The sequence below is a fragment of the Enhydra lutris genome, unplaced genomic scaffold (genome assembly GCF_002288905.1).
Source record: "Enhydra lutris kenyoni isolate GAN:26980312 unplaced genomic scaffold, ASM228890v2 scaffoldscaffold45, whole genome shotgun sequence".
In the NCBI taxonomy this organism is placed as follows: Eukaryota; Metazoa; Chordata; class Mammalia; order Carnivora; family Mustelidae; genus Enhydra; species Enhydra lutris.
The window spans coordinates 3,452,775-3,471,725 of record NW_019154129.1 but is presented as its reverse complement, the minus strand read 5'-3'; the positions used below and the strand labels follow the sequence as shown (position 1 = coordinate 3,471,725).

General features: G+C 46.3%; 1 protein-coding gene across 8 annotated transcripts in view; it reads right to left on the bottom strand.

Annotated features, from left to right (window-relative positions):
• LOC111155998 (meiosis regulator and mRNA stability factor 1) overlaps window positions 1–18,951 on the bottom strand; it is a 37,215-nt gene that overhangs the window by 6,528 nt on the left and 11,736 nt on the right. For 3 of the 8 annotated variants that reach the window (XM_022516516.1, XM_022516521.1, XM_022516522.1), the window contains 15 exons: window positions 18,258–18,686; window positions 17,902–18,059; window positions 17,656–17,814; window positions 16,428–16,620; window positions 15,543–15,721; window positions 13,944–14,024; window positions 11,544–11,780; window positions 11,314–11,433; window positions 10,423–10,598; window positions 8,991–9,211; window positions 8,125–8,267; window positions 7,823–7,956; window positions 6,515–6,717; window positions 5,635–5,862; window positions 2,129–2,359 (listed from right to left, as the gene is read on the bottom strand). In XM_022516516.1, the coding sequence (XP_022372224.1) occupies window positions 2,129–2,359; window positions 5,635–5,862; window positions 6,515–6,717; window positions 7,823–7,956; window positions 8,125–8,267; window positions 8,991–9,211; window positions 10,423–10,598; window positions 11,314–11,433; window positions 11,544–11,780; window positions 13,944–14,024; window positions 15,543–15,721; window positions 16,428–16,620; window positions 17,656–17,814; window positions 17,902–18,059; window positions 18,258–18,686 (2,892 nt within the window). The remainder of the gene's footprint in view (window positions 1–2,128; window positions 2,360–5,634; window positions 5,863–6,514; window positions 6,718–7,822; window positions 7,957–8,124; window positions 8,268–8,990; window positions 9,212–10,422; window positions 10,599–11,313; window positions 11,434–11,543; window positions 11,781–13,943; window positions 14,025–15,542; window positions 15,722–16,427; window positions 16,621–17,655; window positions 17,815–17,901; window positions 18,060–18,257; window positions 18,687–18,951) is intronic. The other 5 variants (XM_022516517.1, XM_022516520.1, XM_022516518.1 and 2 more) reach the window with 5 other exon arrangements.

Here is an 18,951-nt window from a genome sequence, read left to right as displayed (position 1 = left end):
TGGGGAAACAGCGTGTCAGAAAGGAAGGAAACTGGCAGATGTGCGGTCTCAAACAAAAGGAGACCGTGAGGAGGGGAGGCAAACCCCCAGAATGAGAGGACTGCATCAGACAGCAGGGACTGAGGCCAATGAACCCCCTCGCCCAAAGTGGGGATCCCAGGAACTCTGTGCTACAGGATGACATCAGTCTTCTTTAAAAAAAGGATGGGGGGGGGTCGTGGTTAGTAAGGAAGAAACCCCAAAGCTCTTCTGTCCTCAAGTAAATAAATTTCTTTACCATAAACCTTTCCAGAGTCTTTAATGTGCACTGATAATCTCCAAGGGAAGGGGTATTTCCCCCCAAGCTGGCCATGGAAAGCCTTCTGTCTTGGGTTATCCGTTCATGCTGCCTAGAACCACTATTCACATAATAGATAATCAACAGAGTTTTCAAAATGTTGGATGTGATGCTGTTTTTAAAAAAGATTTTATTTATTTGACAGAGAGAGATACAGAGAAAGAGGGAACAGGGGGAGTGGGAGAGAGTGGGAGAAGGAGAAGCAGGCTTCCTGCGGAGCAGGGAGCCCAATGTGGAGCTCGATCCCAGGACCCTGGGATCATGACCTGAGCCAAAGGCAGATGCTCAACCACTGAGCCCCCCAGGCGCCCCTGTTGGATGTGATATTGTGAGGACAAACCAGAGGTGGACAGTAAAGGTGGAAAACAGTTTTTATTCAAGAACTATCCCCAATAAAAGGAAAGATCCTCAGTGCAGAACAGGGCTCCAACAAAGAGAAGCGAAGATTTATAGCTGGTGGAGGGCTGGCAGGTGATGGTGGACGGAAAATTACCAAGACATCCAAGGTCATGGTCTAGTCTAGAAGGCGGCTCCTAGGAGCCTGGCCTGAGTATGGCTAAGGAGAGAGTTTCTGTCAATATCTCTCAATTATTTAGTTATCCATGATATGGTTATATGGTAACAATGGGGGAACATACTTCTCCCACGTTGCTAGACTTTACTGGTTAATACCCTATTTAGAACCACTGTCTTTTGGAGGACTGTATTAGTTAGGTTTTTGGTATTAAAGTTGCTTTGGATTCATAAAATTAAGTGGTGAGGTTTTTTTGTTTCTTTTGTCTTTTTGTTTTGCTTTTAACATGGCCTAAATGGTTTTTAGGAAGCTGCGAGTTATTCTTCAAAGTTAGTTAAAAATCCAACCATTAACCTATCTGGTCCCGGTGTCTTTTTCATTGGTAAAACTTCAATGATCTTAGAGCCTCCTTTGTGGTAACTGGTCAAAAATTTTTTTCAAAGATTTTATTTAGGGGCACCTGGGGGACTCAGTCAGTTAAGTGTCTGCCTTCAACTCAGGTCACGATACCAGGGTCCTGGGATCAAGTCCCACATCAGGCTCCCTGCTCAGCGGGGAGTATGCTTCTCCCTCTCACTCTGCCTGCCACTGCCCCAGCTTATGCTATCTCCCTCTCTGCATCAAATAAATATTTTATCTACTTGAGAGACAGAGAGAGAGACATCACAAGCAAGGGGGAAGGTAGAGGGAGAAGCAGACTCCCCACTGAGTAGCGAGCCTGATGTGGGGCTCAATCCCAGGACCCGGGGATCATGACCTGAGCTGAGCCAGAGGTAGATGCTTAACAGACTGAGCCACCCAGGTGCCCCAGCTGGTATAATTTTTCACTTCTTGGGCCAATTTTGTTAATTTGGCGGGGAGGGGGGTGCTTATCTACATCTGTAATATTCTCCCATGATTCTTCTCATCTTAAGTGCTATTCTTAAAGTCTACCCGGGTGACCAGCTTTCCCTTCTGACCCGTGTCTGACTGATGACAGCCCCCCACCCCGCCCACACACCATCCATCTCGTCAGAAAGTGCTAACAGTAGCAAACTGCAGCCTGGCATAGCACGAAAGCACCCCAGCTCAGGACTTAGGAGGCCAGGACTTCCCCCTTACCTGGGCACTCAACTGGGCAAGGTGCCTGCACCCCTGCCCTGCCTCGTATGTTCAACCACAGAACAGCTGACTGGTCCTTCCCCGCTCTACAGCCTCCAAGCCAGACCATCAGGGGACCCCGGAGCAGTTCAGAAGACCTCAGGAAGACGGCTCTATAGAACCGTTAACACTCGTACCTCCACTAAGTAGGGCAGACTCTTCAGAAGTTCGGTCAAGGTCATGAATCCATATTCACAGGGGTTGAGGGGAACACTGTGGGTGGTTTCATAATGTCTCTTGAGCTCATCGACAGAAAGGTGGGCAGCTCCTTCCCAAGACATCAGCAACACCAGCAGCTGGGCAGTGAGGGCGCGCAGGGATTTGCGGTTGATCAGCTGGATCTGTTTGCCCGACTCCATGTCGGCAATCTGGGGGAACAAGAAGCCCAGAGTTTCCCAGCTTGAGAGTGGCATACTGGCCACAGCCACCCAGTTCAGCTACTGTCCTCTGGGTTAGGGAGACCAACAGAGGGAAAACCTCTACTCCCTTCTCCTACACAGAAGTGAGTGCCTGAGTTTGTTTTCAGCTGCTGTGGGACACCGGAGCGGGAACTGTCCTCTCCCTTTCTGATGGTCCACGATCAGAGTCAGCCATCCTTATTAGCCCTCTCTTACGGCACTCCTTCCACTCCCCTATGGAAGGAGGTAAGACTGGCCGGCTGGCACGTATGGGGCCCAAGACCCTGAACTGAAGGTTGCTGCACTCAAGTCGGGGGGAGTTTGGACTGCAGGTGACGGTACACAGGGCTGCTCTGCAGACCGACTCACCCCACCTCTGTGGCTCAGAGCAGACTGAAGGCCCACTCTGATTACAGGCACCCACACTCCTCTAGTCCATCATCACTAGCCAGCAAGTGGGTATTTTCCTATCAGACTACATGTCTCACTCTCGCTTCTCAAGGAGATACAGGGTCGGGGGGGTGGGGGGGCTTCTGGAAAAGACACAGGTGGGCACCGGGGGACCAAACAGCAGGTAAAGAAACAAACAAGGGCTAACTGAGAGCGGCAGGCCTTGGGCCGAGGAACAGGCTGAACTGAGCCATCCCTGGACTTAGAACCGGCAGAGCTTCAGTATGAACGACCTTAGGTGCTGGGAGGCAAACCAAGTTTACAGTTGTCTGGTCTCCCAGCCAAGACCACAGGTCTCGGTGCCTCAGTCAGGGCTGGGTAATCAGAGGCTCGTACTCTCTGGGGCTCTGGGTTCATAATCCCAGTGGGTCCCTGGTTCAGACGTTCACCCAGAGCCAAGGCAGGAGGTTAGTGGGTAGACCCTCCGCCCCACTTATCGTGGTTACAGATCCATGGAGATTTATTTCAATGAGAGATTTCCTCTGCAGACACAAGGTTTAATCAAGCAACAGATTCACGTCTAGGGGAATCCGAGCCATCTTCTCTGATGCCCAGACCATTGCTAAAACTCCAGTCTTTCAAGGAAAAAAAATTAAAAGTTGCCCTTTTGATGCTACTTAGAGACATCTCCCAATTCTGAACCCATGCTACATAACAGAATCAACTGGGGAGCCTATAAAAAATGCCAACGCTCCGAGCACACTGGGACTTATTACATCAGAATGTCAGAGGCAGGGGTGAAGTTCGGGCATCAGCATTTCCCAGAGGCTCCTGGGAGAGGCAGCAGCAGCCAGGGAGCACACCAGAGCCCCTCCGATCCCTCCCCGTCCTGACTGCTGACACCCCAACTCCCCACTCACTTGCCCTCGCTCTTCCCAGTGTCTGCTCACGGCTTAGACTTGCTATCGACTGGAGCCCATCACTGCCTTCCCACACTGCGTGACCGAGCAACCAGGAGGGCTGCCCCACCGCATGGCCTTTCCGTTCCTCATCCACCCCATCTCCAGGCACATCCTCTCCTACTTGATTCCACTCCGGAACCCCATTCCCAGGTCACACTTGGGATTGCCAGCTACTGTCCACTTCCCAAGCAGCTCATGCAAACTCCCCAGGCAAACCGCATGCAAAAGAACGTGTGGGGCAGACGCTGGGGTGGGGAGACTGGAAAGACAGTCCAGTGATTGGCTCTTCTTCCCTTTCTCCAGCTGCACCTGCATGGACTCCCATGTCCTCCCAATTCAGGTCCTCTCCCTTCTTCACATGTTCCTCTTTTGTTCACCTTGGCACGACAGGCCATTAATTCATTGCCTTTCTGGTCATACTCCATAAATTCCTCTGTCCCTGTGCCTTTTCTCTGCACTGTCTGGCAAACTCCCGCCTTGAGGCCAACTGTCTGCTTTCCCTGTGCCTGCACCAAAGCAGCCCAATGCCACTGACCCTCCCCGCGGTAGCCCTACAGTAGCGCTATGGGTCCCACCTCCCTCCTGCGGAGCTCCCCCTATTCCCAGCTCCCCCGCCTGAGGTCCTGGCGGGTCCCAAGAACCACGACAGCCACTTCAATCTTGAATCGGGTCTCTTTCAGTCCCTCCCTCTTCTTCCCAGTGAGGAATATCAAACTTACCACAGTTACCCTATATTCTCTCCCTTCAGTCACAGTACTAGTATCAGGGCTGTGCCTCCTTCCGCTGAATGCCAATTCCCAGGCTTGCCTCCCCAGGAACCCCACTCTGCCGCCTTGTCTCGACTTTGTGTACTTCTCTTCCTCAAGCAGATCCTTCCCTGCGGCTCTCACACATGCTCAAGGCTCTCCACCTGGGAGCGAAGCAGCCACCAGAGAGCACACTGGCCCACTCTGTCCTGTGGTCTCCTCGCATGGCGCTCGCACTCTCCTCCCTCATGAATACACAAGCCGAAAAGCTGTCTGCATTACCTGTCACTACTGTCATGTCCTAGTCCTCCTGCCTCAACCCACTCCGTGTGCCCTTCTTTGGTCCCCACACACTGGTGCTGACCCCGTCCTGGCCAGCAACACTAAGTCCCCCCACTAGCTAGGTCTGAAGGTCACGTTAGTTAGTCCCTCCCTCACCCGTCCTCCCAGCAGGTGGCACTGGGAGCAGGTCACACTCCTAGTGTCCTTCCTGCTCTCCAGCAGCTCCTTCTCTGTCTCCTGCGAAGGTTTTTCTCCCTTTAATCGCACAGTACATAACTGGATTCCTTCCAGATCTGGAACTGGGGCTGACCCCAACTAGGTATGTTTTCCCTTTCATGGCTCCCTCCTTATAGTGAGTTTTCTTGGTCCCGTGCAGGAAGCGGCCTGAGACTGTCCAGCTGCTCTGCCTAGGATGGGGAGGGTCAGCTCAGCCCCGGGCGGGAAGAGGAAGTTACCCTCTCGAGTTGTGAGCCTGGCCTGTTCCTAAATCTACTCAAGTGGGTCAGAATCTGGAAGGGCTGTAATCTGTGATTACAGTCTCCCCACACCGTCAGAGACCACAATCTGCTTAGAAGGATACTCCTGAGAAGAAACACCCTCAGATAAAACAGAGACCTCCTCAGCTCAGAGAGACATTACTTCCGCAAGGCCTCTAAGAAACACACCAGAGCAAGACCAAAACTCTTCAAACCAGAGTCCTCTCCTACCACCTAGTAATGCATTAATGGGACACAAAGCACTCACTTCCTGTGAAGAGGTAACCAGCGCCAGGGGTGAACAAGGAAATGCTAAGCACAGGTAAGCATCCCGGGGACAGATGCTGCCGCCGCCACATTTTCGTCCATAAAAACAAAGATCTGCTCACCTTTACCACATGGCAGAGTTTCTGTGTTAAAGCCGAAATTGAACTGACATCATAGTCTTGGAGACGAAATGTGTAACCAAAAGTTTTAGCATATTCTGTAAGCAGATCTGTCATCATAAGGCAGTTATCCTTCTGGGACCGAAGGAGTTTGACAAACTGGGCAGCCAGAGCTTTGACTCGTTCCACCTCTGTCAAAGTAAGGATTTTTTCTTCTCCGCATTCCAATACCTTGGAAAACACACAGGGAGGAGGAAGGCAACAGTGAACAAGTTCGGACCGTTCACGGAATTCGAGGGCACAAAAATGTATACACTTAGTAACTGAGAAGCACTCTGGGGCTCTTCTGTGGATACAGAGCTTCAGTTTTGCAAGATTTCTGAAATGCACACTTAAAAAAGGGTTAACTAGGTAATGTGTATTTTATCACACACGAGAAAAATTTTAAAAGTACTTTAAGGGTCAAAAATAGTAATACTAATAAAATCAACAACAGAAATCTGGTTCAACGTCACTCAACAGCCAAGCATTCACATCACCTCACAGACTCATCCCCACTGCCAACCTGAGAGATTCGAGAAGTATGGGACTAACGGAAGAATATTCCACTTAAGAAATCAAACTATTTAATCTTTTTTTTTTTTTTTCAGTAATTACCCTGAAACAAATTCAAAGAATAATTCCTTTCTTTATTAAAGTTTAAAAACCCACATTTACCTAGAAAGACTAAGTACTGGGCCAACAACACAGCTTCTCGATCAAACTACTGAAGGTTTCCCTCCTATTTCCTAACTCCCTATTCCCAGGAAAAACAGACCTGGAAAAGAAAAATTTCCCCCCATATATTGCTCAGAAAAGGATAACTGGAAACCTCTTCACTCACTTGTAAAATATCAGGTATGGCTTCAAAAAGTTCAAGTAGTTTAGTAAACCCGTAGTATGCGAGTTTGCACTGCCGGCCAAAGTGGTGGTGGTAGGAGGGGATAAATTTGTTAAAGGGCATCCTGAAGTGCGGCTGATGCCGGAGCAAATCGACAACATCCTTGGAGAACTGTTTTGTCCTTTCTATTTCATCCTGGGTACGCTCTTAAAAAAGAAAAAACAAATCACAGTTTTCTTCCATTCATCTGTGTCAAACCTGACTGCTGTATTAGTCTTATGCACAGATGACAAGAGATACCATCTCTGCCTTCCAAACACATATGCAACCTAAAACAAACACGTTCATGTTCTCTCTCTGCAGAATGGTTTTCAAACTCAGTCAAGGGCACAGCACCAGGAAGCCAGGAGACTACTACGGTATACTACGAAAGACACATACATACACCCCCATGTAGTTTTGCCTTGCAAGCTAGGTGTATTTTCTCTAGCTCTCCATCCCTCACTTCTATCCCGTATATATGCACATGACACACTTCCCAGTCTTTACTTGAAAGAGTAGCCAAGAAATTATTTCTGTAAAGCTGCATTTCTGAAAAGCTACACATTTTTGTGCCTTCTTCTAATCTTCAGTTAAAATTGCTAGCAGGCCAGAGTATCAGGCAACAAAAGTTTATCAAAAGTACAGGGGAGAAAAAGCTTCAACTGCAATTTTTGCTTCTATTAATTTTTAAATCAGAATCTGGAAGATTGACATGACTCATTCCAAAAGCTTTCAGGGATTATGATTTCACGAACAGGAGTGTTCTGCGGGAACACAGGTTAGGAATCACGGATTAATAATACTGGGAGAACATGGCAGTAGGTACACGTAACTTCACTTATCTCAGCTCCCAGAGCTTAATCAGAAGGACCAAATGAGAAAGCCAAAACATCTGCTTGGATCTTCTTTCTTTCTCAAGAGTGCACAGTCAAGTAGCTCAGTTAAAGAGAGGAGACAAGCAACAGCCACGGTAACTGTCTCTCAGCCAGGTAATTATGGTGTCAACAGCCACAGACAGGCTGAAGAAGGCGTTTCAAGAAAGTGCTGCTTATGCCCGTCTTTCCCCTACAGTGAATTCTAAAAAACTAGCTTGCTTTTCTTGTTGGCAAGTGGCCGCAACTGCTCTGAAGAACCCCAGATCCAATGTACCGGGATAGTTCTCATGATGCACTTTCCACAGAATCTTCAGGAACCATGGAGGCGGGGAAAGGACATAGGATTCCTTGTTAAGATACACAACTGTCGAACAGCACATTTAGGTCAACATACCTCTCTTGGGGATACAAATCACCATTTCATTATCTTGTTGGGACAAGCAGATCGTTGTGTCTGGGATTTCTGAGACAATATCGATCAACTCACAAACACCATATTCGGTGACATCCCAGTCTTTTGAGAAACACCTAGAATTCAACCAGGAAAGTGGGTAAAGAATCAGAAATATCACTTGCAAGTCTTCCTCAAAAATGCTAAATAGAAAACGTTGGATAATGATTTTAAATCTGTGGGAAGAAAAAGTGTTCTGAAGTATCTGCTTTCTTTTTTGACCCCCGCCCTTCTCATCAACTCACCAATGATAAGCCTGTGAGAACTCCCTCACAATGACCTGTTTGCTGGCTTGGGATTTGAGAAGTTTTAGTAAATCCTGAGTAAAGCGCTTCACCTGGGCCCGGTGGGTAAGGGTTAACAGACGTTTGGAGCCCATTCCAAGAATCTGCAAATCAAACACTTTGATTATTTACACTTGTCAGACCTTGGCACGTACTGACTCTCTGGGTGATGGCATTCCCTCTCTCTCCTGTTACCTGTCTTGGAGAACAAGTCCTTTTATGTATGGGATCTGCATTTTTAAATACATGTAGGTCAAAAGAATGCAGACGGTCAAAATGAACGACTGTTCAAGTGCCAGAGATCCCTGCCCCCGTTTTGTTTGCCCTTTATACCCCTTCCCAAATAGTCATGAGTACGGAAATAAAAAGCCCATTATTAATCTGAACAACTAATTTTGTCTACAAAAGACAACCCAGGTGTTCCATGCCAGTTTATAAGCTGGAAACTGTTTTATGGGTAAGAAGCTATGGAACAAGCTAAATTAATAGGGTCAAGACTCCTTAGGAACCAACACTAGGCTCCAGCCCAGGAGCTGGTCTTTAATTCATTGATGAGAGCTAAGCCCACGTTCATGGCAGCTCCTCTGTAAGAGTGAACAATCCTGGAGAGTCCTGAGCTAGGGAGAGGAAGGTCGGTCTACAGAGATTAGAAGGAAAATACTCCGTGCTGTGAGGGAAGGTTCCTTTTTTATGTTTAAACTCAGTTTTCTGGAAAAACTGAGAAGCCACCCCGAATGAGGTTACCAGCTATCCTGTTTCCCTGAAGGAGCCGAGGCCATAGAGGAACGTTCCTGTCATTAAGCAAATAATCCTTAATCCTTCCTCACCTGCAATACATGAGGCACGGCTTCCAATAATTCTATCAGCTTGGAATACCCATAGTCGGATACCCGACACTGCTTCGCAAAATGGTGGTGGTAGGACGGGATGAAATTACTAATGGGGATGACACAGGACGGCTGGCTCTTCAACAGGTCGATCACTTCCCTGCTGAACTGGATCAGCTGGGGGTTGCCCACAGGACTTTTAGAACGCAGAAGCCAAGGATCTAGACAGGGGGAGAAAAAGAGAACATGCCGAAGACAGGATTTCACCCCTGAAAGAAAGCTAACTCACTTCGCCCTCCCTTGCCTCAGCTCAACCATAACCAAGGAGATGAGAGCGAAGGGCCGCTGTACTTCTCAGCGTCTACACTCAGGTCCCATATAACCTATGGACGAGCACAACTTCTTCATGGGCTGGCAGATGCTTTACTACTTCTCAACGTTCTGTAGTCAAAGGAAAGCATAGTTCAGCAGAGTGTTAACTTAAAGCAGAATTACACAGGAGGCTTCCAGCTTGTAAACTGGTTGTATTTCAAAGGTTCATTTGAACTTGGTCCCATGGAACATACTTTCCGATAGAAACAAAGTTACAGATGGGGAGCAAGCACGTAGCCCAGAAAAGTCTAATTAACCCGTAGGGAAGCCGAAAACATCGTGCAGGAAAAGCAGTGCATGAAAAGCAGCAGTGTAAAACCTGCCGATATAAAACTAAGAAAGAGATTCTTGTATTTATCTGAATGTTCATGTAATTAAGAAAAAGTTTTAATTATGAAAGTATAATTGGATAGAAACGTTTCTACAAGACTAGCAGACTGACAACAAAAGAGGAAAGAGAAAGAGCGCAGTGCATGGGAGCCTGAGTGGTCTAGGACTGAGGGGAAAGGCAGGAGAAGGTGGTAAGCAGCTCTGATACAAATGCTTCTCCTTCCCTGGTAATCCTCACCTTTCTTCCCACGGGGGGGGTGGGGGAGCAAAGGAGGAAGTGGTCGGGGTCAAAAAGAAGGAAGCATCGTTAGGAAGGCAACAGTTTTCAGCCCTGTTCACAAGTGGTGGGATTAACACCTGCAGCCTGGGAGGAGGCCCGGGACTCAGACACTTGCCCAAAGTTAGGTTTACACTTCCTGGTCCTTTACATGGAAACCTAAATCTGTTTTTCCATTTATCCAAGTCACAAACGTTGACCAAAACAAATTTCAAAGGCAAACCTGCATTTAGCAGTATTTCTTTCAAATACCTTGAAACAATTTTTAAAAAGGCCGGTCAACTGACGAGCCAAAAAGCGTCACAAGATTAGGTGGGTCTGAAGGTATTGGTAACGGTGAAATGTGGCTTTTAAACTTTTTTACAGAATTTACGCTGGGACTTGCAAGACGTCTGGTTCTGTCAGACCTTCAGCACTTTAGTGGCTCAGAAAACCCCAGGGCCCGTCTCCTACCTGTGTTTGGAGGCGGGGGCTTGTTGTGGATCCATCTGACCACTTTGAGGCCACTCTGCGCAGTGGCGACGTTTACGCCCGGAACACATGTGACGAGGTGTTCTAAGGGAACACCCGCTTGATTCTCCTGCACTACTTCCAGCTCGCCGAACTCCGCAGCGTAACAATCTGGAAAGCTGAAGTGGGGGCAAGGGAGGTGAATCAAACTAACGGAAAAGCAAAGCACCTGCTACACAGAAGTCTTTAATATATCCACTCATAAATCATTTCTCCTTAAATCCTCAGGATCTGGGTTTGAATGTGAAAATTCAGGTCCCAGGGACGGGAAGGCCATCACCACGGCACTGACCTCTTTGGCGCTGAGGATACCAGAAATACCCGAACGGTGTTCCAGCACAGGGGGTGAGAAATAAGGCAGCTGGGTTCCAAGCCCAGTTATTTACCTGCTTTAAGGTATCAGTGGCTTTAAGGCAGACGGGCTTTAGGGCCCATGTTGGCCCCTACAGTAAGTCTACCCGGCCCCGGGATGCTTACATGGCCTTCTGAAGAACACCTCTCTCTCAAGCTTTACAAGTTACTGCTTGAGGTGTGTGCACTCTAGCAGCACGCGTGCATACTTCTAGAACAGTGCTTACACTAATCTCATCTCTGTGGGGAAGAAACGTTCCTATTCGTTGCTTATGTTTCTAAAAATCAGCACACACACAAATTTTTTTGTGGAAATAGCAAGCAAATGTACCCCATTTCAGATATACTTTGACTGCAAGGCGCTAAAAATGTTAGGATGAGGCATTCTATGATACTCGCTTGGGAAGAGGGGTGGGCAGGGGGCAGACTTTCTAGAAAGAGGAGAACCAAGGCATCGTATCTCAGTGGCTTTGACATGTTCACCTTAACAAAGGCACGGTGCCCTCGTGTGTCTGCAGAAGACTGTGAACCTGGGGCGCAAACGTCTTCAAAGAGAGAATCACAAAAGGAATCTTATACGAGTCTGGATCAAATTCATGTTCACTACAGAAAAAAGAACACAGCAGTTGGCTAAAATATTTGCAAGGAAATTGTAACAGATATTCCATGATCTTATGCAAAAGGATGTCTCTAAAGGGAAATGAGTGTTATACCTGAAGTCCTTATTGGAACAATGCTGTCTGCAGACAGGCTCGTGATATTCTAACTCTTCAAATATAATTGGGCTGCAATTTGTCGAGGAGCCGTCGTGCGACTGGGAAGACCCCAAGGGGCTCTGCCGTGCCTGACTGCTGGGGAGGAGACACACCAGTCTGCCATTCCCTTGCTCACGGATTGTGACCGTGTCTGTTAATTTATATAAATCTGACACATTCAACTTGTGTCCAAACCTAAAAGCGAGGAAAAGGAGAGATATGCTGACTTAGAACGTTTTTCGTTGGTTATACAGAAACGCCCGTATATCTGATGCAATAAGGAGCTATTGCCAAGAATCGTTCCTCTGTCTCCTCAAACGTAAAACTGGAATAATTCTACTATAAATTCATTCACTACCAAACCAGTAATGCTTGGCAATTCTTCAAGTCACCTCTGGCACACTGCCCATTAATCACTATGTCATTTGGTGCTTATTCCTCGAACCCTAAAGTTTCTGTAAATGACCTCACCTAATTTCCTGAGATGGAAAGCTATAGGATATGACCTCTTACCTTGGCTCCCCCAAACTGGAAATCCCTCTGGATTACCTACCCCTCTCACCATCTCTGCTCTCCTCTCTCAGAAGAGGTATACTCATTTTCAGCTACTCTTTCCCCTCATCTATGCCTCAACCTCATTTCCAGAGGGTCAACTCCTCAATCATCCCCCCAACGCAGGTCTCTCACGCATGGAGCTTAAAGGCACCGGCTCAGAAGGCAGAAAGATTTGAGTTCACATCCTGACCCAACCTGTGTGGCCTCAGTCACCTTGGTTCTAGAATCTTCTAGAACCAATCCCGGTTCTAAGGAAAAGCCTTAGCTTTTCCAAATGCAAAATGGGAAGATAATACCCACCTCACAGGGTTGATAGGAGGATTAAATGTTATGTCTGGAAAGAACCTGGCACACGTTAAGTGCACATCTGCCGCTCCACTGGTTTCTTCCCAGGGCCCTACACTGATGCTCAGACCAAGTTTGGCCTCACACCCTCGCCCTCACTCAAGCTGTCTGCCCCTGCACACAAACACCCCTGGTGCTCTCGCTCAGTCCTGTAACCTGGTTATACCTCTAATGGAAACAGCTGCTCTCTCAGGAGCTGCTCTGCCATTTTACCATCCAGTCTGTCAGCCTGTTGCCCCCAGATTTTACCCACAGGGCTCTGTAGGGATGGCAAGTTACCAGCAGCCTCCTCCTCCCTCCCAAACCTCGCACCATCCCCACATGTCCTGATGTCACTCTCACCTCTGGGTTCTCTCCCGCTTCCTGTCCCTCGTGGTATTTCATCCAGTTCTGCCTTTCTCTGAGTTGCCTCTCCCTCCCAATCTGCTCCCCTATCCCACGATCTCCTTTAGGAAAATAACTGCCACATCTTTCTATCTTCAGTGTCCCAAAAACCAAGGACAAAAATTCACTGTACCTCCTGAACATGCTTTCTTTATTTCTCCATATCTGATTCAACCACACAACCAGTCCATCTGGGGCAAAAAAACCCACTCAGAATCAAAACAACCTCTACCGTTTACCTTTCCTTCCACGTAAAACTAGTCACCAGGTCCTGACTCACTGACAAATCAAACTTCGGTATTCCAACAGCATCTGCCCAGGCCTGGGGACTGGTGTGGCACTGTCCCTCCATCTCCCCCTCTGCCCTGTCCATTCCACCTCCGATGGAACCATCACCAGAAAAGTTTTCCTAAAGCATGGTTCCTGCCACCATACCTCCCCCTTCACTCCTCCACAGATCAGGGCTCCCACGATTCAGAGACTAACACTCCCAGCAACTTGTTCCTTTCATCCTCATACCATTTTCTCCTCCCTGCACTTCCTTTATGACAGTTTTCTTTGTTCTAGAATGATTTGTGAATGTTTTCTCTTCCGTTCCAGTCATAAAGTCCTCAGGGACAAGGGTTGTGTCCTCCCAGCTCTGCACTCTCCACAGAGTCCCACACTTTCATCCACTAATACCTGCTGAGTGCCTGCTAAGCCCTGTGCACTGAAGAGACTGTCCTTAAGTCCTTGCTGTCCAGGAGCTTACGGTCTAGGAGGTGCTCAAAAATGTTCACTCGATGAAGAACAAAACTCATCAGTCAAATTGGGAAAAAAAAAAAAAAAAAAGGAAAGTACAGCTTTAGGCACCGAGGTCCAAATTTTCTAAAAACAAAAGATGCTTTTAAGATGTATGTTAAAACTGAAATCTGAATTTAAATACCACTGCTTTTATGTCTTTTCCTCCACCGGGCCAGACAATCCTGCAGAGCAGCTACCACAGTTTTATGCCAACCACCGATCAATATAAGAATTCTGGAAGCTGCCAATGAGTACAGGCTCAATGATAGAAAAAAAATAAACCTAACTTACTTTTTCTCATAGATATCTGTAAATTTAAAAAGAGGCAGACAGCAGGCAGGGGCATCCTGAAGAATAGACATTGTTTCTGCACTGTAAAACAAAATTTCACTTTATTAGAGATGTTATTGGACATCAACATATGATTTCCAAGTTGTATTTAATAAACTGAGTTCACATAATTAAAAATTACAGCTGACCCTTGAACAACTTCACGAGTTGGTGTTCTTGTGGATTTCTTTTGATAAAGGCAGTACAGTCCTGTAAGTGTATGTTCCCTTATGATTTTAGTAACGTTTTCTTCTATCTTACTTTACTGTAAAAATACAGTATCTAATGCATGTAACATACAAAACAGGTGTTAATCCGTTGTTTATGTTACCAGTAAGGTTACTGGTGAACAGTATGCAATTAGTAGTTAAGATTGCGGGGAGCCAAAAGCTGTATGTGGAGTTTTGACTGCATGAGGACGGTGTTGGCACACCAACCCTTACATTATTCAAGGGTCCGCACAACATAAATTTACCGGTTTCTGTTATGTCAAAATTAATTTTCCAGAACAACTTAAATAACTTTAGGGACAAGGTGATTAAAGAATATAAAATCAGACACAAGCATAGGGCTTCTCACACCTGTGTATCAGAAAAATGCTGACTACTCTGTGAGACAAACACCCTGTTGACTCAGAGTAAAAGAACAGCTTAAATGTCTCCTGCCACGTCGTGGTTCACACAGTTCATGAACTCCACGTGGGAGTGGAATTCCCACAGTTGAGGATACGGAACTGAACACAATATATCATCCCAACTATGGTCTTAAAAACCAAAAAGGCAGCCAAAAACAGAGAGAAAACAAAAGGCAAACTGTTGAATGATCGGCTTTGAGCCACAGGATTATGGTTTTCTCCCCCTCTTCTTTTATGTTTCTGACCTTTCCAAAGTTTCTTCCATGAGTATTACTTTTATTCTAGGGGATAAAAACTGTAATTTAAAATAATGGTGAAGTACATGTCACAGAAAAATACCTTTAAGAATTCAAACAGATTTTTTAGAATTGAGTTCTGTTTTACTCGTTTCCCCCAAAACAGGGAGAGCCAAAGAATCACCAAAGTGCATTAAGAATAAAATCACCACCAGGTTCCTACAACTGACATAATCATAATGCAGACTTACGGAGTGTCTATTTGATATGAAGCATCTATCTGTAGGTTGAGAGCTTGGAGCTTTGTAGACCTACCCTTTACAAACCAACCAACCTTCTCCCAAGATTTGGAGGTAGTATTTCACACTTTCCGGGCTCATAAACTTTTATCATAGAGGGCTACTATTTTTAGAACCTGTTCTGGATATGTGGTATATTATTTTACTCCTAACTGCCTGCCAAGTTTAAGCTGTACTTCACCTTTGAGTAGTGACTTGAACAACAGTCGAATTATTCTAACTAGCTTCTTGCTGACTTCCAGCTTATCTTTAAGCTCTATCAATTACGAATAAGCACTACTGCATATGTAATCGTCTAAGAGGGCTGGGAAAATGATCGAATCTATTTTCTTATTTCTAAAATTGTTTCTGGGCCAAATATTATTTCCTGAAATAAATGGTTTGTTTTTACCTCAGTAAAGAGAGTGATTTATTAGCAGCTCCTGTGGCAAGTGAGACCAGGATCTTCTTGCTGCCAATTTTGTATCTGTGGAGGCTATTCACCGCACTGATTGCTTCTTGTAAGTTCTCCATCTGAACAACAGCCTTGAGCTGATAATCTGTATGGGGGCTGAGCTCAACACTCTTCACCTACAGCAGTAAAAAGGAAAATGGAATGCTATGTCTACCCAGAACCCTGTCATCTTAAAACTGAAGGTGAATTATTAGGGAACATGTTTGCAGACTTCTGTGCTTCTGTGAGGGAATGTGTCCGAACTCTATACTTTTGCCAAGCAAAACCTAAGTGAACTAGGACTGGGTGACCTTCGGGGATATGAAACCGGCCTGGACTGCCTGCACGCTCTGGCGCACACAGGACTCCCGTGCAGGCTCAGGAGCCAATACATGGGAGGAGTCTTGGGGGGGTCTTCTCTGGACCCTGCAAACACCTGGGGCATAGCCATTTAATAATCTGGAAAAGGTGCACTTCTAGCAAACAGCACCTAAAAACTGCATCAATACAGAAAGATGTTAACAAAAACAGCCAACGTTACTTCAGAATCCTATTCCTGTATTCTAGCAGTCAGAGCTAAATAAAATCCATCAGCATTTTATTTCCCAAAGTGCCACTTAAATCTCTGCCCATGACCACAAGTGCTTCTTCACTAGGTCCCTTGCTCTCTGGGGCTATATCCTAAAAACTGGAGACATAGTATCACCACGAGCAGACCACAGGAGAAACTCATTCAGTAATCCTCATATCCTGGCTGTAGTTACGTGTGTTGAAAGACATGCTCTCGACTTGGAGTCCTAGCGAAGGGTAAAAGAAAGGCAGGAACAAGAGAGAAAAGGTTACCTTGCCGTGCCTAGAAAACGCTTCCTGCATGAGCTGTTGCAGCTCCTTCCGGGACAATCTGTAGTCGATGTTGCTGATCTGGATGTCAGCACCATTTGCAAATGGGTCTGGGCTGTCGGCACCAGTGCTCGGATTTGCAATGTTGAAAGCAAGTGGGGAGGTTCTGTTTAAAAGGTGTGGAGACATACTCCTGCTTAAGACATACATACTGAATTATTTTTAAAAACCGTGGTTCTATTTATTTCGTTCATATCATTTAGGATTTGTTTGAAGCTATACATAGAAAGAGCTTTCCACAAAGCCACCAAACTAAACATTTGGTGTTTTGTTTTGTTTTTAAATATTTGGTTTTCAAATGTATGTTTATCTTAAATACACAGATTTATTGTCAGAAGTACCACCTGTTGGCCCCTTATTGACCTGTACATGATTTAATATCAAATATGCTTTCACTGGATTATTTAAAACTACAGACAAAATATAGGTTGGCCTAATGAATTAATTTTCTACTTGGGGTATTTATTCTTGATTAATTAGCCCGTGAGACTAATGTAAGGCACTTAACCTCTCCCTGGCTCTGAAAACACTAGATACTCTTGCTCATGTGCTATAGTCTTTCTCCACATCAGGAAAACTTTCACATGAATTTTAAAATGTAACTTTACAGATCCAAAGTCACTTTCTGGAGGGAGTCTTCACCAACTCAGCAGAAAAATACAATGCTTGAAGGAGTTCACGGGACGCAACGGTGCCTTATGGCTCCTGCCCTCCAGGCCCCCGAGGAGTACTCAGTATGAGTGTGGAGGGCTTAGGTAAGTGTTACTTAGGTAATGATAGTGGTTTAGAGACTTTTCAAACAGCTCCTGGTAATTACCCTAGGAGTTAAGAATAACCAGTGCGTGTCCAGTTCGGGCTTCTCTGACAACATGACGAAGTCAGGAGGAAAGGGTAGGGACATCTTAACGTGCATCCCATCCGGGCCAGGGACTCGCAGACAAGTTCTTCTGACCTCTGCTTACCCAGACCCCCACGTGGAAGAGGGAGAGCAGCAATTACCCCCAACGCCAGCTAAAATTACTCGAGGAAAAGGGGGGCTGGGGGAGGAGGGGTGGAAGATTCCTCTTCTACCTTAGGCACTCCTATATCGCTTGTATTCTTCCAAACAGGTGTTATTTTGTAATACCTCCTCTCGCGAGCAACTACCCCACGATTAAGCAGCCAGACTCACCGAGAAGACCAAGACTGTGCGGCGAGCAGAGGACTGATCTGCCTTGATGTGATCAACTTGCTGAAAGCCGACGGGTAACTCACTTGGAACGGGGTCTCCTCTTTATCTCTCTTCTCCACAGGAGAACTGGTGACACTTCGGGCACAGAGGTTCTCTTTTCTAATGGAGGGAAAAGTTGCAGGGGAAGGGTCACTGGATTTCCTTCACGTTAGACAAGCATCTGCATGGAAGAGTGAGCGAACCTACTTCGGATTGGTTTTGTACGCAGGTTCTGGAGTCCCCGAGTTCTTAGGTGTGGGTGCTGCGGCACTCGAGCTCCTGTGAGGAGGTGCGGCCAGCCTCGGGTGACCCTGCTGGGAGTCACTGCTTCTAGTTCCAGTCCTCGACTCCAGGCGGCACAGCTCCTTAAAAGAGACAAGTGCAGTGGAGGTGAAAACGTAAGTACCCACGGCGTGTTAAAGCCTGTCGGGGAAACACGGAGCTCTGAGTATGGTCAAAAATGAAAATTTCAAAAGGATACGCCAAAAGCAAGCGGGCATATCAAACACAGACACAAACCAAACCTACCATAAACTTCAGAAAGCAAGAGGTATCGAAGTTACCTGTAAACTTTTAACATTTGTGTTTTTTGTAGCAGATCCAGAATTTGCCTGCGACCCTTTTCCAGGCGTGGCTTTGGCACTGGAAGACTGTTCACTTGTATCTTTGATGAGGCACAATTTTGGATTCTTAAGTTTTTTGGGAGACTTCGCTTTATCGGCAATTGCACTGGAACCCTTTGTCTCACAGAGTTCTCTAGTTTTTGGAGTAAATGACACAATGATCCTATTACCAAAGACATCTTCGTTTTCCATTCGCTTCTGCGCCCGTTCCGCACTATCTTGGTTTATGAAGCGGAGAATCGCACTGCGGCCCGTGATACTCAGCACTCTCCCACCACAATTATCAGACAGGCGCCTGAGCCTGCTGCTGACGCTCTTGCCATCTTTATTTGCTGGTAGGTTATAAACATAGAGCAGAGTGTGGCACTGCTGATACAGAGGAGAAGTGTTACAACAGGTTAACGGAGGGGCACACGTTCAATCACACAATTAGAACAAGGAGTGATCTCCAGGCGTAAGCTAACAGCCTTAGCCTTGGAGGGGAGGTCACAATGATGTAGAGGGGAGAAGGTGAACTTATTTAGACTGAAAAACACAGAAAGAGAGAAGTGTACCTTAAACGATCGCTCTCGTGGATGAGAATGGCAAGATTTAAAGTTCTAAATGATCAAGTCTTTTTTTCTTTTTTAACCAT